The 24856-nt window shown below is 51.2% G+C and overlaps 1 protein-coding gene across 1 annotated transcript in view; it reads left to right on the plus strand.

The window, feature by feature from the left end:
* LOC122688276 (liprin-alpha-1-like) overlaps positions 1-21193 on the plus strand; it is a 61602-nt gene extending 40409 nt beyond the window's left edge. Inside the window, exons 3-7 of the mRNA XM_043894175.1 lie at positions 16374-16472; positions 16944-17108; positions 17762-17836; positions 19183-19211; positions 21190-21193. Of these exons, the coding sequence (XP_043750110.1) occupies positions 16374-16472; positions 16944-17108; positions 17762-17836; positions 19183-19211; positions 21190-21193 (372 nt within the window). The remainder of the gene's footprint in view (positions 1-16373; positions 16473-16943; positions 17109-17761; positions 17837-19182; positions 19212-21189) is intronic.
* Positions 21194-24856: the final 3663 nt, after the last annotated feature.

Genomic DNA, 24856 nt, shown 5'->3' on the forward strand with positions numbered 1-24856 from the left:
TAGAGCAATGGACCAAGATGCAAAGTGGAGGGGTAAACCCACACTCCTACAGGCACCTTCCCTTTGACAAGGGAGGCAAGAATGCACAGTGGAGAAAGGACAGAATAGAGCGCCTCCTCACGAAGTGGTGCTGGGAAACTGGACAACTACATGGAAAAGAATGAAATTAGTACACTGCTTCACACTATACACAAAAATGAATTCACAATGGATTGAAGACCAACAGTACGGCCAGGACCTATAAAATTGTTAGAGGAAAAAATAGGCAGAACACTCGTTGACATTTATCACAGCAAGATCCTCTTTGATCCACCTCTGAGAATGACTGAGATAAAAAACCAAAATTTTAAAAATGGCATCTAGAGAAACTGCAAATTATTTAAGCAGCAAAGAAAACTATAAAGAAGATGAAAAGACAACCCTCAGAGCAGGAGAAAATAATTGTAAAACAAGGAATTGTCAAAGGATTATCTACAAAGTACACAAGTAGATCATCGAGCCTAATATCAGAAAAAAAGCAACCAATTGAAAAGTTGAGCAGAAGACATGAAGAAGGCCACCAAACATATGAAAAGATGCTCCACATCGCTCATTATTATGGAAATGCTAATCAAAACGACATGAGGTATCACCTCACACCAGTCAGAATGGCCATCATCAACAATTCTACAAATAATAAATGCTGGACAGGACATGGAAGAAAGGGAACCCTCTTGCACTGTTGGCAGACATGGAAATGGATGCAGCCACTATGGAGAAGGAGTGTAGGTTTCTTAAAAACGTAGGAAGAAAACTACCATAGCATGCAACAATCCTCTACTGGCCATATACCCCAGAAAACCATACCTCTAAAAAGACATATGTACCCCAATGTCCATTGCAGAACTATTTAAAATAGCCAGGGCATGGAAGCAACCTAATGTCTATCAAGAGAACAATGGATAAAGACGTTGTGGAACATATACACAATGGAATATTACTCAGCCGGGAAAAGGAACAGCTATGAGTCAGTTTAACTGAGGTGGATGAACCTAGCAAATGTGATACAGAGGGAAGTAAGTCAGAAAGAGAAAAACAAACATACTATATTAATGCATACACATGGAATCTTGTAAAAGGGTACTGGTGAATATTTTAAGGGCAGAAGTAGATACACAGATGTAGAGGAAGGACTTGTGAACTCAGCTGGAGAAGGAGAAGGTGGAACAAATTGAGAGACTAGCATTGAAACATCACCACTACCATATGTAAAATAGCTAGCTAGTGGGAAGTTCCTATATAACATACGGAGCCCAGGATGGTGGCCTGTGATGACCTAGAGGGTGGGATGGCGGGAAGTGGGAGGCAAGCTCACCAAAGAGTGGACAATGTACTTATGGCCTATTCGTGTTGGTGCATGAGGAAAACCAACCACACATTGTAAAGCAGTTATCCATCAACTAAAAAGAAATAAATACAACCTGAAAACTATCATTCAATACATCTGTACAGTCATCTAAAGCTATATGGGATCATCTTCTATCCCTAGCTATTTTTCCACTACAAGTGCTTATAAATGTCATTACAGGTTTTGAAAATATGATTTTACTAGCTACACAGTATTGCTTAATATCTCATACAGAAATAAGAAAACTTCACTCTCAACATAGAAACATAATACCAAAAAGGGTTCCATTTTAAACTAAGGCTTGCATTTTCATTCAGTTTCATGAGAATTCCTCTGAAGATCTAAAATTCTTACGAAAAATAAATCATGTGGAGTCCTTCTTGCTTTCATCTGTTCTGCCTTATTGTCATTTACTTCTAAGGACTCTTGGACTTTTGACATTTTGCCTTAGACTGTAATTTTTGCCTGAGATAAGATCTTAAATTTAGATATTAAGAATGTCAAGAAGCACTCTTGTAAGTGTGAGTCACTCAGTCATGTCCAGTTATTTGTGACCCATGGACTGTAGCCCACCAGATCCTCTGTCCACAGAATTTTCTAGGCAAGAATATTGGAGTGGGTAGCCATTCCTTTCTTGAGGGGCTCTTCCTGACCCAGGGGTCAAACCCAGGTCTCCCACATTGCAGACAGATTCGTTACCAAACAAACCACCAGAGAACCCTGACCCTGGTGTACACGCATGTAAAAATCCTCAAAAGAATATTAGCAAACCAAATTGAAGATACATTAAAAGAATCATACACGATGATCAAATGGAATTGATTCTGTGCCTGCAAGCATGATTTATTGTGTGCACATCAATCCCTGTGATACACAATATGAGCAAAACTAAGAATGAAATCATGTGATCTTCTCAACGATTGCAGAAAAAGCTTTCGACAAAAGTGTAACATCAATTTGCCTACAGTCTCTCAATATAGTGGCTATACATGGAACATCCTAAAGGGTATATAAGACAAGCCCACAGCTAACATCCAACTCAGTGGTAAAGAGGTGAAAGATTTTCCTAAAAGATCAGGAATAGTACAAGGATGCCCACTCTCATCACTCTTGTTCAACACAGAGGGGGAAGTGTCCTACCCAGCATAACTAGGCAAGAAAGGGAAATAAAAAGCATCCCCATAGGAACAGATGAAGTTACACTGCCACTATTTGATTATGACAGGATTTATATGACACCCTAAAAACTCCACCAAGTAACAAGCTTTAAAACTAATAAATTCAGCAATAGAGCAGGATATGAAACATCAGAGAGAGAACAGAACAGTCTCATATACAAATGCATCAAAAAAAAAAAATAACCAAACCTTAAATAAATTGAATCGAGGAGCAGAAACACCTGTACAGTCATGGGCTCCAAGAGAAAGAGTCTGGGTTCACATCCTACCTTACTCACTGACCTGCAGAGTGACTCAGGGCAAATCACACAGTGAACTGAGGCTCAACATATTCAACTGAAAAATGGACACAAATCCAGTATCTCTTCCCAGGGCTGTGAAACTCCAAGGAAATACTTACTTAGGCCCGGGGGTTGGAGTGTCTCCGGGAGCCTCTCCTTGTATGAAATTCGTCTAGAAATGGGCTCTCCTGATCCTGTGGGTGAGGGTCAAGTGTAGAGCCTGGGAGACAAATGGGACTGGACAAGGATGAGGACAAAAAAAACCCAAAAAAACTAGTTCTGTGTCAGGGAGGGAAGCCACCTCCTTTCCAGATCTCAGAGCAGGGCCTGCACCGAGGGCCCGGGGGATGCACAATCAGATGTGAACTCCAAACCCCCCACAGCTGGCATGGAGCCTTCCTGGCAAGAACCGTCTCTCTGGTCCAGGCTCCATTGCGATGTGGTGCTGCTCCCTGAGTGCTCCATGTCCCCACCAGGCAAAGAGGAGCTCTTGGGGGTTGGGGGTCTATTAAACCACAGGTGCCTGAGAGTCAGAATGACACAAGGACTAACAACATTGAAATTAGCTAAATTAAAAAAAAAAATGACAGAAGCACAGACGAGGCAGGGGATGAGAAGCAGAAGGATTGACTACCTCTCAAGTCTTTAGCAGAAATATCTGCACACCAGATCAGCAGAGCCCACAGGAGGAAAATATAATGGCAAAGCAGGCTATGGGTATATCTCTACACTGTTGGACCCAGGGACCCACGTCCCAATCCACCAACATCACTTTGTGTATCCAGAGATGAAGAGGAAGAAACACAGAGCTTGCCTGAGGAAGTCTCAGCCAGACTTAATAGTGGGGTTGCTGAGCATGGTCACATGGTCACTATGGACTCAGCCCGTCCTCCGTGCTCACATCCTCTGTCCTCACAGAAACATACATGGTTCACTACAGAGAACCCTCTGAGGGTACTTGTGTACACTAGAAACTGGCAAAGGTGAAATGCGAAGCGAAGACACAGACATGGAAACGTGCCTCTGGGGTGCTGTACAAATTACCAAAGAACTGACGTTTTTGATACTTGGCATTTTTAAAACAGCTTCTTAATGTGTAAATGCAGAAAGGACACTTCCAGGATAAAGGACAAAGGAATCGTCCCATTGGGACAACTTGGTATCCATGTGGGAAGGTACCTCGAAAAACACCACCAAACCAATTAGACACCTACTAACAACCAACAATTGAAGAAAAAACTTCACAAAATTCTGAACCATTTTTCATGAGGGAATATCTTTTCTTAAAATGAGGTGTTGTTGATTTACAATAAACTGCCTGTTTCACGTGTAGAGCAAAGCGATTCAGTGATTCACCTCTCAGGTGCTCCCTTGGACAAAACTCATTCCCTTTGGGAGGCCCCGGGGCCTTGCCCTCTCCTCAGAACAGCTAAGAATCCTGAACAGGCAAAGCAGCATGTGGTGGTGCACGTGGGGGGTTTTAGACTGACTACATTATTCTAAGATGGTACAAGAAACAAGCCCAGAGGTTAAGAGAGGGAAGCTCTCCAAACCTACCTTTGAACAGGAGGTCTTGCTCCCTTGAAAGTGGGTGCGTGAAACAGCGCTTCGGAAGGGAAGAGGTGCGTCATGACTATTCCGTCTGCGGTGTGTAGCGAGGACTGGCAGGCACTCCCAGGACTCTCAGGCTCCCAGAACACTGAGCACACGCACACAGTGATGGGACTCAGCCCTGCTCTGGGGGCATCGCACTGTCTCCACCCCTGACACAGGGTGAGCGGCTCAGGCGTGTCCTGGAGGGGATGGTCACATGACCTGGACCTGGCCAATCTGTGTGTTCCATCCTCCCTGGCCACCGTGATTGGCTCAGGACTGGGGCGGTGACCAATCAGAGCCCAGGGCCGGGCCTCACGCTGGCCTCAAGGGAGGACGAGGGCTGGTTCCGCCGGAAGGGGTGGGGCCGCGTGAGGTCAGGCTACAGCAGTGGGAGGGGCGTGAGGTCAGCCTGGGGCGGTTGGTGGCCTTCCCGCGCCCGTCGGGGCAGAGCCGCCAGCCTGAGACGGAGGGCGCTGCTGAGCCCAGCGGTTGAGAGTCCTGGTTCCTGCTGTGGTCCCGGAGCTCCGCCTGAGACCGGAGGGAAGCCGTCTGCCCGTGAGTCCTCTCCTGCTTGTCTGTCAGCTTGTTTGAACGCGCTGGGTTTTCTGTCCAGCTGGCTGAGCGGAGACCTGTGGAAATGCACCTGTGTGGGTTTTGGCTGGCCTCAGGGAAGAAATGCCGGATGACACTGGGAGACTCCAGTTTAACCTGGATTCAGGTCATATCCCTTGAAAGTGAAGTGGAAGTCCCTCAGCCGTGTCCAAGTCTTGGCGACCCCATGAGCTATACAGTCCATGGAATTCTCCAGGCCAGAATACTGGAGTGGGTAGCCTTTCCCTTCTCCAGGGGATCGTCCCAGTCTCGGGATTGAACCGAATTGTCCCGCATTGCAGGCAGGTTCTTTCCCAGCTGAGCTACAAGAGAAGTCCAAGAGTACTGGAGTGGGTAGCCTGTCCCTGTGTAGCGGATCAGCATTCCTGACCCAGGAAGCAAACCGGGGTCTCCTGCATGGCAGGAGGATTCTTTACCAGCTGAGCTGTCGGGGAAGCCCAATATCTCTTAAGGCCAGCTATTAATTGTAGAATGACCCTAATTAGTCTTCACAGGATTAAGGTAGCAACCTGCTAAGGTAGCAATGGATGTCCTTTTTCTAGAGGAGAAAACTGGGGCTCAAAGACGGGGGTAACACAGCTACAGCAAGGAAGTGTGTACCTACACAAAACCCCCAGATCCTGTTGTTAGAACTCAGGGAAGCCATATGGTGTGGCTTGTCCATGTGGCAGGGGCTAAGGCAGCCAGCCCACACTGGATACAGTGGGGACCTGACTTGGTAACTGCCTTCTGGCAGCTCTGAGACTCACAAAAGCAATTTGCATTGAAGAGAAGAAGGACACCTCCCTTCACCCACCCCACCACACCCTCTGGGTACTCCCACACCCTGCCCCCTTTCTCTTGCTTTGTGAGGGACTAAGAGTCATGCTCAGGTGACCCCATTTGCTGTCCACTGGTCACGAGCTTCCAACTGGAGCTGCTACAGGAGAGGCCAAGAGCCTTTGCCCCTGAGTACCTCTCTTTCCTTTGCACCGTGGGGGCCCTCCTCCACACCTGCTCACCAGAGGCCTTTTCTGAGACATGCAGGGACCCTCCTTCAGTTTGCAACAGGTTGCATCCATCGCTGTCCTTTCAGTGCCTCCCTTGAAACTCAGCTCATGAGCTCCTTTGTCTGCATCGCGGCCCACCTGGCTGCCATGGAAGGGACAGAGCTGACAATGAATCCAAAGCTCAGATCTGACAGACAGGAATCTGTGTATAAAGGACCTGATTATTCACGCTGTAGAAGCTGTAGGAGGCTCCAGGGATCCGTAACCAGGGCTTGGGCCAAAGTGGCTCCACAGCGGTTTTAATGCCTGGGGAGGGTTCTGTCTATAGTGGGGGTGGGGTGAGTCTCCTGAGGTTCTGCAGGCCCACTGCATGCAGGTTCATGGTGCACAGAGAAGAGAAGGCAGAGTCCTTTCCTGGAGGTGGTCATGGATGAGCCAGACAGGCAGGCAGGGCAGGATAGCACCTGAGCTGCCTTTGTGAGTGAATGGTGTGGGCGCGGAGGAAGAGAACCAGGTCTGCCCCCTTATGTGGTGCCTGGGGCAGGTTGTCACCAGACTAAACACTTACTATGGTGATGGCCATCACTGCTGTCTACCTGGGGTTGACATTGGTGTGTGCCTACATCTGAGTGGTCAGGCTGTCTCGAAACTACACTGGCCATGGGCAATGCCTGTCCTTGGAACTTGACATGTTTCGTCTCTTCCTTACTGAACATTGATTTCCAAGAGGGTTTTTGGGCCACAAGGATGTTGGGTTTTTCTCTAGCTTTGTCTCGTGAGGAATGCTTTTCTGGTCGTTGATGTGGTTTGCTTTCCCAGCTCTCTTTCTTGGCTTATTTTGTGAAGTTGTTTCTGCCAGAGGAAGAGCTCAGAATTTGCCTTCTGGCTGAGATGTGACACTTCACTTGAACCCAGCAGAGGGGGGAGTGTTGGGTCTGGAAGAAATGGGTTCATAACTTCGTGTATAGGACGCGTGGAGGCTGAGCCTGGCCGACTGGCTGTGACCACAGGTGACCCTCTTGCCCCCCACCTCCCCCAGGAAGCGTGGGCCCAGAGGAACTCAGCTTAAAAATAGCTTGCCCAGCCACCCAGAAGAGGGGCCCTGCTTGTCAAATTAGGATCTGACACCTTGATCCAGAAGTCAGTATCACACACGAGGGTCCAGGAGTGGTGTCATGCCAGAGACCCCTGGGGCAGCAGACAGGATGGAAATGGTGGGGAAAGGTCCCGGAGGCAGGCGGCCCAGGCCTGCTTTCTGCAGGAGCGCCTCATCTGCCCACCCCCAACTCTTCTGTCCCTCCAATGGTGTTGGGGTCAGCGGCCAGGGTTCCCAGGAAACAGACAAGAGCAGCTTGTGGGCCAACATGTTTCCTTGTAACTGAAACCCATCAGCATTTTTCAAGTCCAACCTCAAAGCCAGAGCATAATTTATGCCCACTGGTCATTGCCAAGAAGGCCACACTGAAAATCCCGTCTGAGTATTGCGGTTGACCGAGGCCCACACTGCCCTGATGTTGAACTTGACTCCGGCTTTGGCAGAATTATGAAGGCCGTAGACACGTGAACCCTACAAGGTCAGTTTGCTTTTGAGCTGCCTTTCAGGGCTCTCCACCGCACCCCAGGGCTGGCGGGCTGTAGTTTCTCCTCGTTCCTCCCCGGAGCTGGTGTGGGCCGCGGCGGCATCTGTTTCCCATCTTTGTGGATGTTGTTTTCTGAAAAGCAAGCGAGGAGCTGCCTGCTGGAGGATGGGAGCCGCCTCCACACCAGAACCCAGGAGGCTCGGTCAGGCGGTGAGGGCACCTGAGCTCCCAGGGAGGCTCATACCCCGCCCAGCCCCTCTGAGCCCACGTGTGTGTGTCCAGACCCAGCCCGGCCACGTCCTGGGGGCTGAGCAGCCTCAGTCTTTCCATCTGTAGAATGGAGGGGCTTTCATCTGCCGGGGGTGGGCAGGGAGGCCATGGACACGGGGCGGGGGGAGGGGCATGTTTCTTGCAGTTTCCAGCTGAGGCCTTGTGGGCGTGAGCTGGTGTCGCAGACAGTTCCAGACTTGGCTAAGTGTGGTGATGAGGGTGGAGTTGGGGGTAGGGGTCCCTCCTCATAGCCTGGATATTGGGGTGGGGTTTCTCGACTTTGAGGCACCTCAAGTCTAATTTCAACAGCTCCGTATGTAAGGATAATGCAGCCACAGATGTTCTCAGGGACTTGTCATCCTGGACGCAAACCCCCATCCCCACCTCACCCTGTGTGGGCATCCTGCCCCGGCTTGTGGTACATGGGTCAGATCCCTTTACCGAGGGAAGGAACTGAGGCTCTGAGAGGTGGGGCAAGGAGATCAAGGCCCCTGGGCCCGACAGGGGCAGAGCCAGCACTTGAACCTGGGTGCTGGGCCCTCATGTCCGACTCTTTGCCCTGAACCGTGAGAACTGGACTGTAGAGAGGGCTGAGCGCCAGAGAATTGATGCTTTTGAGCTGTGGTGTTGAAGAGGACTCTTGAGAGTCCCTTGGACTGCAAGGACATCAAACCAGTCAATCCTAAAGGAAATCAACCCTGAATATTCACTGGAAGGACTGATGCTGTAGCTGAAGCTCCCGTACTTTGTCCAACTGATGTGAAGAGCTGACTCATTGGAAAAGACCCTGATGCTGGGAAAGATTGAAGGCAGGAGGAAAAGGGGGCGCCTGAGGATGAGATGGTTCAATGGCATCACTGAGTCCATGGACATAAGTTTTGAGTAAGCTCTGGGAGATGGTGAAGGACAGGGAAGCCTGGCGTGTTGCAGTCCTTGGGGTCTCAAAGAGCTGGACATGACTTAGTGACTGAACAACAACAAAATGTCTTCAGCCCCCATCTCACTCCTACCCAAAGGCTCAGTGTCTATGCCATGAGCCTCTCCTACATTGAGGTGTCAGGGGCCATTGTGTAGTCCCAAAGCTATTCATGTCTCTCTTCCGAATTCCACCATCACACATTCATTTCTTTGGCCAGAAAGTTTTCATGTCTCTTGAGTTTTAAGTGCTGAGGCTTTTATACACCCCACCTGTCTTCCTTTGGGCCTCTCTTGGTTTTGTGGAAGTGTACTTGTTATAAACTGGAGAAGGAAATGGCAAAGGAATGAAGTGAATTCTGGACATGTTTTAAGAGTCTTGTCTTGAGAGTTCCCCAAGGAAATGGCAACCCACTCCAGTGTTCTTGCCTGGAGAATCCCAGGGATGGGGTCACACAGAGTCAGACAGGACTGCAGTGACTTAGCTTTAGCAGCAGCAGCATCTCTACTCAGAGTCAGCAATTTGACCTTCTTGTACTTCTTCCCCTTGTTGGTTTTAGTATCAAGGTTATGCTAGTCTTATAAAACAAGGAGGAGAGTGTTCCTGGTTTACCCCAAGAGTTCCTGTGAGATTGCTGTTTCCTTCCTGGCTTTTTGGAAGAATTGATTGGCAAAACAAGTAGGTTTCATTGTGGGGAGGCTTTTCACTTCAGATTTAATTTTTTTCATGCAAATAAAAATTTCTGATTTTGTATGTCTTCTTGGGTCTATTTAGGTAAAGCATTTCCCACTGCTAGGAATTTAGTGAGGCCAGCAGACTCTGCAATTGGTAAGTGAACTGTGGTTCATAATCTCTTTCTTGTCTGCAAGATGGGTTGTCTCCCCTTTTAAAAATCCTTGATATTGGTGATTTGTGCCCTGTCTCTTTTTCTTAATCAGTTTCTCTAGGGGTTTATCATTTTTATCAATCCTTTCAAAGAGCCAACTTTTGGCATTGTTTTTTAAAAATATTCATATGTGCTTACTGTTTCCTTATTTTCTGCTCCTTTTTCTTCCCTCTGCCTTGTGTGTCATTTGCTGTGCTTCTTTTCTGGTTTCTTGGGATAGAGGCTTAATTGACTTTTAGCCTTCCTTCTTTTCCAGGATATGTGTTTAAGGCTTTAAGTTACCCTGTAAACATAGTTCGCTGGGTCCCACAAGTTTGAATAAGCCAGACTTTCATTATCTTTTATGGAAAAGTATTTCTAATTTTTGTTGTGTTTTTTAAAATTATTATTCATGAAGTTCTTCAAGAAGTATGTCATTTAACTTCCCAATGTTTGGGAAGGTTTTTCTAGTGACCCTTTTTGGATTCCTAGCTTAATTCCATGAAGAGCCCTGTCTTAGGCTTTTTGGGCTACTGTTACCAATACTGTAGACTAGCTGCTAGACAAGAGAAAGTTGTTTCTTAGAGTACTGGAGGCTGGGCAGTCCCAAGATCACCAGCAGGTGCCCCGTCTGCTAGACTGGCTGCTGCTTCTCCCTGTTCTCGCATCACGGGAGCCCATTCCCTCCTGACCTGACCCCTCCCAGAGTCCCTGCCTCCGAGTATCATCTCCACGTGCGGGGTGAAGTTTGAGGGCACATAGACCGTCAGCCCATTGCAATCCCTAAGCATACCCTGCATTATTTCAGTCCTTTGAAATAATTCGAGCTTTCCTGGTGGCCCAATATATATTCCTTTTGTTATATGTTCCTTGGGCCCCTGAAAATCATGCGTATCAGGGGGAATGCAGAGTTCCATGCGTATCACTTAGATCAGGTTTGTCAATCATATAATTCAGATTTCGGTAGCCACGTTGAGTAAAACAGAAGTAGGTGAAATCATCTGTAATACGTTTTATTTTAACACACCCAAAGCAGTACCCTTTCTGTGTGAGATCAGCATGATGGAACCCAATGAATCAGTTTCTGTTCTCTTCTTCACGCTGCGTCTTTAAACTCCAGTGCGTGTCTCACGTGTGCAGCACGCCTCAGCGCAGCGCCGGCCGCACTTCAGGTCCTTCATGGCTGCAGGTGACCACGCACCAGGGAGCCCAGTTCCGTGAGAGATGTGTCTTTAACGTCTGCCATTGCGATTGTGAACCTGGCTGTTACTCCTTTTCTGTTTCTGTCAGTTTTTATGTATTGATATTTTGAGGTTATGTTATTAGGTACATTCAAATTTAGAATCCTCATCTTTTTGGTAGACGGAACTTGTATCAGTATGAGATGCTTCCTTTTATCGCTAGGAATGCTTCTTACTCTAGGCAGTGTTTGACAGTGATATTGCCACATCAGTTTTCTGTCCTTGTTTGCCTGCGTATCTTTCCGTATCACCTGTCTGTGGTCTTCCATCTTCACATGCACCCCTGTGAATAGTGTAGAGTTTTGATGTTAATCAGTTTGACACTTTTTATCTTTCCGTGAGAACCTTTGCTCTGTTTACAGTTTGATGTTCCCGTGTGCAGACAGCGTGTTGCTGTTTGTTTTCTGTCTGTCCCGCCTCTTCTGTGTCCTTGTCTCGGGCCTTCTGTTAGAAGGATGAGGTGCTTTTCTAGTTCTTCCTCCTCTGCCAGGTGGTTGGGTGAGCGTGCGCACATACGGAGTGTGGTTTACATTTAAGTCTAACTTAGTGCTGTTACTGCCTCCCTGACACGGCTGTTTCCTCCTTGTCACTGTTATCCTTTAAAACTGTAGATATATTTTTGGTGTTGTCATGATTGTAGAGTTAATGTGTACTGTCACAGTTACCTCATGGTTGGTCTTTACTTGTTTTTTATATTTCAGTCAGAGACTACTTTTCTTTTTCCCAAAGCACGGCCTTAATATCTTTTTAGTTCATGTCTGTGGGTGATGAGTTGTCTCATTTCCATTTGCCCTAAAAGTCTTTATTTTCTTTCCCTTTGGAAGCGTGTTTTTGTTGGGTGTAGAACTACAGGTTGGCGGTGTTTGTTTTTAGCATTTTACAGCCGCCCGTCAATGATCTCCTGACTTCGGTGTTCTTGAAAAGTCAGCTCTCGGCGTTGCTGTGCCATTAAAAGCCACACCTTTTTTCCTCTGAGCGCTGGAACATTTTCTTCTCGCCTCAGGCACCTGCAGAGCTGCTGAAACCAATGTGTGGTTTTCATTTTTGAGTCAATAGTCTGATTCTTGAGCCAACTCTTGCCCCCGTCCGTGCCAGTCAGTTCAGTCACTCAGCGTCTGACCCGTTGCGACCCCATGGACTGCAGCACGCCAGGCTTCTCTGTCCATCACTAGCTCCCGGAGCCTGCTCAAGCTCATGTCCATCGAGTCGGTGATGCCATCCAACTGCCTGGTCTTCTGTTGTCCCCTTCTCCTCCCACCTTAAGTCTTCTCCAGCATCAGGTTCTTTTCCAGTGAGTCAGTTTCTCGCATCAGGTGGCCAACGTATTGGACCTTCAGCATCAGTCCTTCCAGTGAATATTGAGGACTGATTTGCTTTAGGATGGACTGGTTGGATCTCCTTGCAGTCCACGGGGCTCTCAAGAGTCTTCTCCAACATCACAGTCCAGAAGCATTGATTCTTTGGCATTCAGCTTTCTTCATGGGCCAATTCTCACATCCATGCATGACTACTGGAAAAAACATAGCTTTGACTAAATGAACCTTTGTCGGCAAAGTAATGTCTCTGTTTTTTAACATGCTGCCTAGGTTCGTCATAGCTTTCCTTCCAAGGAGCAAGTGTCCTTTAATTTCACCATCTGCAGTAAGTTTGGAGCCCAAGAAAATAAAGTCTGTCACTGTTTCCATTGTTTCCCCATTTATTTGCCATGAAGCGATGGAGCCGGATGCCATGATCTTCATTTTTTGAATGCTGAGTTTTATGCCAGCTTTTTCACTCTCCTCTGCCACTTTCATCAAGAGGCTCTTTAGTTCCACCCCCTGGAGGCATTTCTTATTCCCCTTTCTGTCTTTTCTCCCTCATAAGGGGACCCATTTATAGCTTTTAACAACATAGTTTCACAACGGGCTCTTTCTGTACTTTTTTCCCTCTTATATATATTTTTCAACTGATCCATCCTTCAGTTCACTGATCCTCTCTTCAGCTACGTCCAGTTTGATGTTAAGCCCAGAGACTGAGTTCTTAAATTCAGTCCCTGTTATTTTAACGTTGTAGCATTGGTTTTGATTCTCAGAAATTTCTCCTTTGGTCAAGTATATTTTTTGAACTGGTGACGTTTGCATCTGATACCTCTAGCATACCTCTGATATTCTGATACACATCTGCTACCTCTGGATCTGTTTCAGTTCTTTTTCTCTTGGTCCTGTTTGTTGTTACACCCTTTTTTGCTTTGTTGGTTGCATGTTGGACACTACCTTTGGAAAACGCTAGAGGTCCTGAGTGATGCTGTCTTCTCCAGACTTTCCTCTGACGTAGACCTCTAGTGGGGACAGAGCTCTGTGTTCACTCAGGGCCTGAGTGACTTGAGGCTGGGGGGGTCCTTGTAAGCTGAGTCTCAGCAGCCTTCACCCACCTTCCCCGCCTCCCCCCACCCGACCCCAGGGAGGAGCCCTCCAGCGTCTCCGTCTGGAAGCCTGGGGGCCCTCCCAGGGCCCCTCCTTCTCGGCAGGTCCTGAATCCCACCGTCCGCCTCCTGAAGACCACGAGGTGATTGATACTCAGCGCTCAGCCAGTTTGGGCAGAGTTTTGGGTACATTTTCTGTGCCCAACTTTTCTTGGGGAGATTGGTCTCTACCATCCGGACTGACTTGTCAGGCCTGCGCTCATATGTTTGTCTTCCCAGCCCGAGGAACCGTCCAGAGCTGTGTTAGCCAGTCCCCTGGCTTTCAACCACTTTAAGGTTGAAAATGAAGATTTTATTCTTCAAGTTGAGCACAGTGATTTTACATTCTTTTTGAAAGCCACAGTTGAGGTTTTCAAAAGACGTCTCAGAGAACTCCAGTAGATAAAGCGAAAAAAAGAGAATGTGTTCAGGGTGCACTGAGGGCGGGACCGCAAACTGTACCCTGTCTCCCCAGAGTCTGTCATTGCTGAGTCGGGCGGACATAGGACCCCAAGCACCCAGGGGACTGAGTCCTCAAGTGAACGCAGAGGTCTGGGCTGAGCCAGGAGCAGTGTGGGCTATGCCCTGGTGCGTGGAGAGCCGCGAGGCTGGGAGTGGGGCCAGGAGAGGGGGTGGGAGACTCTGGCGCGGAGGGAGGGCAGGGCAGCCCCTGGCGGGATCTGGGAGGCGCTGGCTGTCACGGCTGGAGGCAGGGCCACCCCTGAACCTCCACCATGCAGCCCCCATGGGGCCGAGTCTTCTGGCGGCCCAGGGTCGAAGTTAAGAGGGCGAGCTCGCAGCAGGTTGAATGAACCCCTGTCCCCACTGTGGGTTCACTGTAAGCGCCCGGAGCGAGGTTGGTCAAGCCCTTGCTGAGCTCGAGTGAGGGAGCCAGTCAGGGAGGACCAAGCTCAGGGTGAGAGTGAGGGGCAGCCAGCGTGGTGAGTCCTCCTCAACCGGGTGGATTCTGGGCACACCCTTGAGTTCAGGGGTGCCCTTTCAGTAGCCTCACTGCAGGCTTGTTTCAGGGGTGGAGGAAGCAGAAGCCCACTTAGAAGACGTGCTCATCCGTAGCGGTGGTGGTTTCTGAAGCAGTTTATACTGTTCGGTTTGACTGTGACCCAGTGACCTTGCAGGGTCACGTTTGACGGTGGGCCTGAGCTGTGGGCACGGCCTTCCTTCTCCCGCACCCAACACACACCTGCCATCTTTTTGGCAGCCCCTCCCCGCTCTCTGCACCCTTGATGGTGGGCCTGAGCTCAGCCCCCCTGTTACCATGGAGCCCCTTGTGACAGAGTGGTTTCCATGTCCTGGGCTCCTGGGAGATTTGCTGGAGGCAGAGCCTTTGTGCCATTTCTTCTTGAGACAGCAGAGCTGGTGGTCATAGTGTGAGAGCAGTGTGTGAGAGCAGTGTGTGAGAGCGGTGTGTGTGAGAGCGGTGTGTGTGAGAGCGGTGTGTGTGACAGCGGTGTGTGTGAGAGCGGTGTGTGTGTGAGAGCGGTGTGTGAGAGCGGTGTGTGTGAGAGCGGTGTGTGTGAGAGCAGTGTGTGAGAGTGGTGTGTGTGAGAGCAGTGTGTGAGAGCGGTGTGTGAGAGAGCGGTGTGTGTGTGAGAGCGGTGGTCATAGTGTGAGATAGGTGCTGAGGTATCTGCCTGAGAAACAGCAGGTGCCCCCGAGTGGGGGGCTGCCCCCATCCACGAGGATGGGTCGCAGAAGGGCCAGCCTATGGGCGCTTTTCCCATGCTGCCACCCCAAGAAAAAGGCCAAGACAAGAAATAAGTTGGCCTCATCCCAAGTCCTGGAAGCAGAGTGGCCGGAGGTGAGAGCAGCTGGGGGCTGGGCCCGTCGGGTTGGCCCTCACCTGGCGAAGCATTGGGTTTGTGTTTCACTGTGTTCGCATGGGTGTGGGCCCTGCCGGCCAGGGCGTTCTGGCCTCCTGGGCAGGATCGACCCCAGCAGGTTGACCTTGTAAGAGGCTGTGCAGGTGGTGTGTGGACGATGGGCGGGGGCCCCACAGGAAGGGAAACAGTGGCTGGAGGAGTCACTGGGGCACGTGGACTGAGCCATAGAGTCAGTCCTTGGAGCAGAAAGGCTAAGCCCGTTAAGGTCTCTCTTCTTCCAAACAAGGGATCCCCTGGCTGGAGGAGTCTCTGGGGCATGTGGATCGAGCTAGAGAGTCAGTCCTTGAAGCCGAAAGGCTAAGCCCCTTAACGTCTCCCATCTTACAAAGCACAGACCAGTGCGTCCAGTGTTCTCATGACGGGTACCTAGTGCTCATGTATATAACATACACCCTCATAGCTTCACATGTCTACTGCATGCCTCTTACAAAGTGTTGGGCAGTGCTCTAGGTGCCGAATACTTAGTATGTAGTAGGGGATACGTGGCCCAGGATTTTTGTATTTGTGCAAAGAACAATCGAAGAATGAAAGAGTCCGTGTGGTTTGGTCTGAGCAAGTTCACCACGTGGACGGCCCCGCGTACATACGTATTGTGATAAAATACATATAACATGAATTTACCATTTTAAGCAGTTCATGGAATGACTGGGTGACTTCAGTGGAGTCAGGCTAACAGACGGCCTTGGGGTGCCATCAGCCTCTTTCCCAGAGGAACACTCCAAAGCCTGGTGGCCTTGTAGACCTTACCTTTCTTCTTCCCTCTCCCCAGGGGCTCTAGGTCACTTGTCTGTGTGTCGTTTAAGAATCTCTTTATCCACTTTGTTGTTAGGTGTATGTTTAGGAAAGTTTCTCAGACTTCCCTGGGTCTTGAGAAGGCTGGCTGGATTCCGGGTTCTGCCCTGCCGCGTGCCTGCCAGGTCGAGGTGGAGGCTGCAGGCCAGTCTGAGTTGTAGGGGTCTGTGTGGTCTTGGGGTCAGCGGACCCCCTCTTCTCCGGAGGGGCAGGGAGATCCTTTGAGTGGAGCCTGGAGAGAACGGACAGTGTCAGTCTTCAGAGTCTCGCTCTCTTTAACATTTGTGTTTGCATTTAGTTACTCCCTCATTTACCTGTTTTCTAGGAGTTGGCCACATCTCAACAACTAAAGGCATGCAGGGAGCAGCTTCTTACAAGAGAAGCGGAAATCGCGGAGCTGAAAGCCGAAAGGAACAACACCAGGGTCAGTAGGCGGAGTCTCACGTGTTGACCTGTGCCCCGCGGGGTTCACCACTGGGCTCCGTGTTGCTGTCTTTAAAGTCTGTCTGGTTTTCAAGTCATTTTTCACATCTTCCCACTGAGCAGACCGAGGTGGATCAGTTTGGGGTTCTCATACCTTGCTTCAAATTTATGATGAGAGCTAATGTAATTTTAGTACATTTAAGGGGAAAGTTCTCTTACGTTCCATTTTTGTCCATGCTGCAGTTTGTGTGGGATCTTAGTTCCCCGACCAGGGATTAAAACCCATGAGCCCTGCAGAAGGGTGGAGTGTTAACTCCTGGGACACTGGGGAAGTCCACTCTAACTTCAGACTGAACTGGCGGGATTCCGACGTGCCTTAGCATGGTTTTGGTCTTAGCGTGAGGCTGAGAGGCGTTCTCAGCCCTGAATTCAAGTGTGAGGTTGAAGGTGCTTCTTTGGCCCCGCCTTGCAGCTGCTGCTGGAACACCTGGAGATCCTGGTTTCCCGGTATGTGCCATCCCTCGGGATGACGGCAGGCCCGCAGCAGGCGCAGTCCCCAGCCAGCATGACCAGCGAGGTGGAGCTGCTCAGGGCGCTGAGATTGCTCTTTGAGCACCACAAGGCCCTGGACGAGAAGGTACCAGCCACGCGGCCGTCCTGGATTTGTACATTTGCTGCCTGGTTAGGTGGACGATGCGTGTATTTATGGAACTAGTTGACTTTTGAGCTTCTTGAATTCTTGTAAATACAGGTTTTTCTGTAAGAACTCAGAGTTTTATATGGTTAAAAAGCGTTGCCTGAGTACATACTCAGACATGTCCGAGTCTTTGCGACCCTGTGGACCGTAGCCCACCACGCTCCTCTCTTCATGGGGCTTCCCAGGCAAGAATACTGGAGTGGGTGGCCATCTCCTAGTCCAGGGGATCTTCCCGACCCAGGGATCGAACCTGCCCTCTCACATTGGCAGGCAGATTCTTTACCACTGAGACACCTGGGAAGCGCCCAGTTAAAAAGTATTAGTTGGCATAAATGCCTCAAGGTTTTTTTTATTCTGTATATCAATTTGCAATTAAAAACTGGGTAATACAGTTCTTTTAGGATAACAGTTTTTTCCTCTGAAACTGAGAATTTAAAGCTGTTAGTAAGCAGATTTTCTTCACCTTAAGGTCAATGAGAGACATTAAAGGTATTCTGTTACAGTAGCCATGGAATCGGGTGAGGGTAGAATAAGAAGTGCACTAACGTATGTACACACATCAACACACAGTGATTCGGCCCCTTTTATTTCAGTTGAGAGAGCAACTGCGACATGCTCTCGAAAGGTGTAGTTCCTTAGAAGAGGAATTAAGGACCGCACACAAACAGGTGAGTTTGGACAGTCATCGTGTAATTCAGTTAAGGGTTCGTCATTTCTGTACTTTCATTTTCAAAAAGTATGAAGGCTGTAGTGTTGGACATCAGATGTTATTTATCTTTGAAATGGGGTGCAAGGGCCTGAGGAATAACCCCAGGGAGGGTGGGACCTGGAGCCAGGGAGAGACATGTAGGAGGGCGGCGGGGTGGGCAAGGAGGAGAGGAGGCTTGGTGACATGGATTCCTCCAGCCCCCGGGAACTGCCCGGCAGGGCGGGGCACAGCGCCTGCTTGCAGAGAGCTGGAGACCAGGCGGGAGGGGGACAGCAGAGGCCGCTCCCAGGGAGCGTTCAGAGACCCTGAGTGGGCGCTGCAGGGTGCCCTGGAGGAGGAGTCTGCTGGCTCCCGTTGTGCCATCTGAAGCAGAGAGTAGCGAGAGGCTGTGCTGATCGGGCTGATGGGGGTGAACCCATAGGCAGCCGGTTTGCTGGAGCGGAACCGGGATGATGGCAGGTGGTCCTGCAGCCGGCGAAGGGGGAGGTCAGGCCCTGGGGAGGGGTCGTGAGGAAGACAGGGGGCGTGGGCTGTGACCACGCGGCCAGGGAGCCGGCAGCCAGCACCTCGAGGCTGCCTCTCGGATGCTTTGAAGTCATGTCTGGGAGAGAAGGCAGGACGTGGGTTGAGAGTCGGACAGGGGGGAGACTTGCAGAGAACAGGGTGTGAGGTGTGAGAGCGGGAGGGCGGCACGGGCCCCAGCAGGCACTCTCCCGTGCGTCTCTGATGGCAGAGCCGCCATTGTGGTGCAAGGGGCTATCCCCCAGAACAGCCCGAGTGCCTGTGCCCCGAGACGAGAGCCGCAGGGGGCTGGCCCTCCAGTCCCCTGGCTGCCCTGCTCGCTCCTGTCTGTGCGTGTTCAGACCAGCCTGGAACACGGAGGCCTGGGAACCTGTGAGGACGGCACTCCTCGGGGAACTAGTACAAGTGATGACCGCTGAGGTGGACCCAGAGGCTGCGGAGCTGAAGGATTTTTTCCTTCTTATTTTCCTTCATCCTGCCTGATGGAGGCATGGACTGTTTCTAATTTTGGGTTTTTGTCTCTGACTCCATCAGCCCACCCTTGTGAATAACCTCATAGGATTGCCTTCCGTCCACGCTAAGACCTGAGTGTCACCAGGCCATCTAGGAACTGGATTCTCCTCCTGCCCGTTTCTTCAGTACTGCTCGCTTAAGAGATGGCAGTGTCTCATAAGCATGGCTGTTTATCCAATGTCAGGGCTTCCATATCAAATTGTGCTCGGTTCCTGACAGACGAGAGCTGTCCTGAATGTCGCTGACGAGCTGTGGTCCTCTCGTGCCCAGGTGCAGAGCCAGAGGGAGCAGGACTGGGAGTCCGCGCAGCAGGCCCGCGTGGTGGACACCGTGGCCCAGGCCTTCGAGAGTGACGAGGATGTGTCTGACGGCGAGGGCGACGGGGTCACCCTCCTCAGCTCGGCCGGTCAGCTGCCGCCCAGTGTGCAGGCCGATGCCGACACTCTGCCTGTGATGTATCAGGAGCCGCTGGACGCCATCAGTGAAGAGATCCGGTGGGTGCGCCCAAACTCAGCTCCCCAGAACCTGGGCTTCTCTGAGGAGCTCTCTTCTCCTGCGAGAAGTCTGAGTGTTCCACAGTGAGAGAACTGACTTCAGGCCTGCTTCAAGGATTTTCAGTTGTGAGAATGCCCTTGATGAGAGAGCTCAGTCAGGCAGGGCGTTCTGTCCACAGCTGGTTTCAGCACTCTGTTGGGGGGCGTTGTAGGGTGTCCCCCCCAGCTCTGAGCCCCAAGGTGGGTGAGGTGCCGAGGCGGTGTCCTCTGCGGCCCGTGTGCCCCCCAGCCCTGTGGGTTCACCCACCTGTGTCCATCGGAGACTCCCACGTTCTGGTGCAAAGCCACCTGGAACAGAAAAGCAGGGGCTTGGGGGTTGGCAAATTCCCACTCAGATCTGCATTGTCCTTTTTAACTTAATACAGTGTGAAGATTGGCTTGTTGTAAGACAGTGGTCCAAAGACACGGGTTTGAGTTATTCTCATCTCATCAGTATATTTAAGATGTTTTCTTCCCACACCGTCTTGGCAGTTGTTAACAGTTTACAAAATGGGATAGCACGCAAAGGCGCTCCTCGTGGTGAGCAGCAGGCCTTGGGTCTGGGTGCAGCCGGGTGTCCGGGGGCCGGAGGCCTGCCTGGGCCACACTGGCACAGCTAAGCCCCTGTCCCGGGTCCACGTCCAGTGTGGCCTCAGGCCGGTGACCGTGCGCAGGACCAGGCAGAGCTGCTGCTCAGATTGTTCTCGTCACGTCAGCCCAGGTCGAGGTGCTCGTGCCTGTGTGCCGAGCACGCGGGGCTCGGGGGGAAGGCAGGGGTGAACGGCACAGCCAGCAAACGCAGGTGGTGCCGCCTGCACTTTTGATGCCGAGACAGACTGCTTCCTGCGCCCTGTTTGAGCTCAGAAGAGCTCAGAAAGATGGGCTTTCCCCATCCCTGCAGGAAATGTGGAACGGTTTTTTCCATATGAATATTTTTATTTTTACAGCAAGTTGTCAGGTAAAGTGAATTTTCCTTAGGCAGTAAGTTGACTTGTTTTATAAATGATAAATTCTGTCCATCAGCTTGCTATCACAAGTGAGAAACTTTCAGGACTTATGGGTAGAATGAAGCTGAAGAGGTTATGACCTGCAAGAATCCTGTAGTTTATTTTCGAAATCATTTTATAGGCATCATCGAGTATTTAAACTGCTATATAAAATCATCCACTACACATTAGGGGAGAAGAGCAGTAAGCGTGAATTCTAGGTGAATGCGGCACATTGACATGAATCCAGAAACTCGCACAAAGCTGGTGGAGAACTTCATCAAGTGATGTGTTTGTACATGTTCAACCATTAAAAAAGAAAAATCCCCTCAGCACTTCATCTGGTCTGGGGACTTTTGTTTAGAATCTCCAGCTTGTTCGTGAATCGCTGTGTTGGTTATAGAGAGTTCCCGATTCCCAGTGGAAAAGACTTGAGGCACTGACGTGCACACCTCTGCCCTGAGAGCAGGGAAGGTGAAGGTTGTCAACTTCAGGTATCTCCTCACAGGGAGAGAGTCGCCACCCAGGCCCCGTCAGAATGTTAGCGTAAATAAGTCAAATCAAACGTGAATGACCAGGGGCCAGTTTGTAAGTCTCAGTGCGAAGTTATTCCAAGTTTGAGAATATTCAAAAGAGGGAAAGTCGAACCTTTTAGCCGAGATGAGAAATGAGCAGATGTTCCCAGAATTTGCTCATCGTGACACAGAATGCCAGCCCAGATTTGTTGTCCAGAAACGTTCCTGTGCTGACGAGGGCAGCTGACGAGTTTTGCTCTCTTCTAGGTGGATCCGGGAGGAGAAGAAGATTTCGGAGCAGCGGGCCGAGGAGACTGAGAGCAGGGCGGGCGGGGCGCGCTTAGGCAGCCTTCGGCGTTTTAAGTCCCTGAGCTCCCTCAGCCTGTGTCCTGCCTCCTCACTTGCCGGCTCCTGCCCGCCCAGCAGGGAGCGCTCCCCGCCCCGAGGGAGGTGGCAAAGCCTGACGCGCGAGGGAGACCGGCTGGGCGTGATGACTCCGGTAAGTGTCTGCCTCCTCCCTGCCGCATCCCTCCCCAAGCACACTGTTTTTCTTCCTTTGTTTTTTCTGTTTTTCCCCAGAGGAAAATCGGGTACATTTGCTCCGCTCAGAGGTTTAAGACTTTTAAAACTGCCTGGCCTTTAATCATTCCATAATGGCACAGGGACCAATTAGGCTTCATATTTGGACCACCGGCTTAGCAAGCCATCGTGAACTCAGCCAGAGCCTGCCTCTGGAGCGGTGGGCCTGGCCTGTGCTGGGCACGGCAGCGGCAGGGAAGTTTCTGTGGTCAGGGAGCAGACAGCCTCGTGAAAGTAAGCATAGGCCGCCCTCATGGCGAGTGAAAGCCGGGCAGCACATGTTCCATCGGGGACACCTGGCTGCAGGGTGCAGGGCATGCGGTGGCAAGAGGACCAAGACTCTAAACTGGTCCGCTTGCTGATGGGCCTGGCCGCATGCTCAGGCCAGCTGTGCACGTGAAACCAGTTAAAGACCCAGTGCCCCAGGGCCCCAGGGAAGAAGTCGGGCTGCCTCACTCTTCCGCGTCTCAACACGGGATGACGCCCTAGGGCTTATGGAGACAGAGCGTGCGGCTCTAAGGCACATGTGCTGGCTTTCTTGCCTGTGTAGCCTCGGTTTCTGAGTGCACGGCTGTTTACCCCGTGAATCACGTGTACAACACTCTGCCTTGAAGCTGCACTTGCATTATCCCTTTTTTCTGTTACCACCCATTTCCTGTGAGCTGCGTTGTTAGCATAGAGTTCAATTAACTGTGGGTCATTTTAGATGCATGTGAAGTGGTAACTGGTCCATTTTGCGGTCTTTTGACACACTGCTTTTATAATTTGTATCAGTGTCTAAGTAGTTGATATTTAAAATTCTTGGACGATTTCTCTGTGGTTTCACGCTTCATTTCTTTCCGAGTATTTGTAAAAGAACAGTTCCGAATATCTTCTCCTTGTGGAGTTTTCGGACGGTGTGTCTGCCGTCATCATTGGCTTTGATTTCCTGACTCATCCTGTTGCCTGTTTAGCCATCATCAATCCAGACCGCAGCCTCCCATCCCCCCCACCAGAGGCTGTAGTTCACACATCCATCTCCCCTCCGCCATCCTCCCACTTGCTCTGGTCATATCAGTGCTGTGTTCCATTCGTCTGGTTTGTGCTTTGTCTTCGTGTCTCATTAAATGGTGATTTTCCCGCAGAGCAGTAAGTTAGAGTTAGTGTATCACTATGCAGTTACAGGCATAATGTAGATGGATCATACACTATATGGACAGCAGATGCCTCTCCCAAGCAGCATTCAGAGACCCCCAGTGGGCGCTGCAGGGTGCCCTGGAGGAGGAGTCTGCTGGTTCCCTTGTGCCATTTGAAGGCGAGAGAACCGAGAGGATGTGCTGAACGTGCTGATAGGGGTGAACCCACAGGCAGCTGGTTCGCTGGAGCGGAGCCGGGATGATGGCACGTGGTCCTGCAGCCAGCGAAGGGGGTGGCCAGGCCCTGGGGAGGGGTCGTGAGGAAGACAGGGGCAAGGGCTTTGGCCACAGGGGCCAGGTAGTCGGCAGCCAGCATCTCGAGGCTGCCCCGCGGTTGCTTTCCGGTCATGTCTGGGAAAGAAGGCAGGACCTGGGTTGAGAGTCGGACAGGGGGGAGACTTGCAGAGAACAGGGTGTGAGGTGTGAGAGTGGGAGGGCGGCACGGGCCCCAGCAGGCACTCTCCCGTGCGTCTCTGATGGCAGAGCCGCCATTGCGGTGCGAGGGGCTATCCCCCAGAACAGCCCGAGTGCCTGTGCCCCGAGACGAGAGCCGCAGGGGGCTGGCCCTCCAGTCCCCTGGCTGCCCTGCTCGCTCCTGTCTGTGCGTGTTCAGACCAGCCTGGAACACGGAGGCCTGGGAACCTGTGAGGACGGCACTCCTCGGGGAACTAGTACAAGTGATGACCGCTGAGGTGGACCCAGAGGCTGCGGAGCTGAAGGATTTTTTCCTTCTTATTTTCCTTCATCCTGCCTGATGGAGGCATGGACTGTTTCTAATTTTGGGTTTTTGTCTCTGACTCCATCAGCCCACCCTTGTGAATAACCTCATAGGATTGCCTTCCGTCCACGCTAAGACCTGAGTGTCACCAGGCCATCTAGGAACTGGATTCTCCTCCTGCCCGTTTCTTCAGGACTGCTCGCTTAAGAGATGGCAGTGTCTCATAAGCATGGCTGTTTATCCAATGTCAGGGCTTCCATGTCAAATTGTGCTCGGTTCCTGACAGACGAGAGCTGTCCTGAATGTCGCTGACGAGCCGTGGTCCTCTCGTGCCCAGGTGCAGAGCCAGAGGGAGCAGGACTGGGAGTCCGCGCAGCAGGCCCGCATGGTGGACACCGTGGCCCGGGCCTTCGAGAGTGACGAGGATGTGTCTGACGGCGAGGGCGACGGGGTCACCCTCCTCAGCTCGGCCGGTCAGCTGCCGCCCAGTGTGCAGGCCGATGCCGACACTCTGCCTGTGATGTATCAGGAGCCGCTGGACGCCATCAGTGAAGAGATCCGGTGGGTGCGCCCAAACTCAGCTCCCCAGAACCTGGGCTTCTCTGAGGAGCTCTCTTCTCCTGCGAGAAGTCTGAGTGTTCCACAGTGAGAGAACTGACTTCAGGCCTGCTTCAAGGATTTTCAGTTGTGAGAATGCCCTTGATGAGAGAGCTCAGTCAGGCAGGGCGTTCTGTCCACAGCTGGTTTCAGCACTCTGTTGGGGGGCGTTGTAGGGTGTCCCCCCCAGCTCTGAGCCCCAAGGTGGGTGAGGTGCCGAGGCGGTGTCCTCTGCGGCCCGTGTGCCCCCCAGCCCTGTGGGTTCACCCACCTGTGTCCATCGGAGACTCCCACGTTCTGGTGCAAAGCCACCTGGAACAGAAAAGCAGGGGCTTGGGGGTTGGCAAATTCCCACTCAGATCTGCATTGTCCTTTTTAACTTAATACAGTGTGAAGATTGGCTTGTTGTAAGACAGTGGTCCAAAGACACGGGTTTGAGTTATTCTCATCTCATCAGTATATTTAAGATGTTTTCTTCCCACACCGTCTTGGCAGTTGTTAACAGTTTACAAAATGGGATAGCACGCAAAGGCGCTCCTCGTGGTGAGCAGCAGGCCTTGGGTCTGGGTGCAGCCGGGTGTCCGGGGGCCGGAGGCCTGCCTGGGCCACACCGGCACAGCTAAGCCCCTGTCCCGGGTCCACGTCCAGTGTGGCCTCAGGCCGGTGACCGTGCGCAGGACCAGGCAGAGCTGCTGCTCAGATTGTTCTCGTCACGTCAGCCCAGGTCGAGGTGCTCGTGCCTGTGTGCCGAGCACGCGGGGCTCGGGGGGAAGGCAGGGGTGAACGGCACAGCCAGCAAACGCAGGTGGTGCCGCCTGCACTTTTGATGCCGAGACAGACT

The sequence above is a fragment of the Cervus elaphus genome, chromosome 33 (genome assembly GCF_910594005.1).
Source record: "Cervus elaphus chromosome 33, mCerEla1.1, whole genome shotgun sequence".
Lineage (NCBI taxonomy): Eukaryota > Metazoa > Chordata > Mammalia > Artiodactyla > Cervidae > Cervus > Cervus elaphus.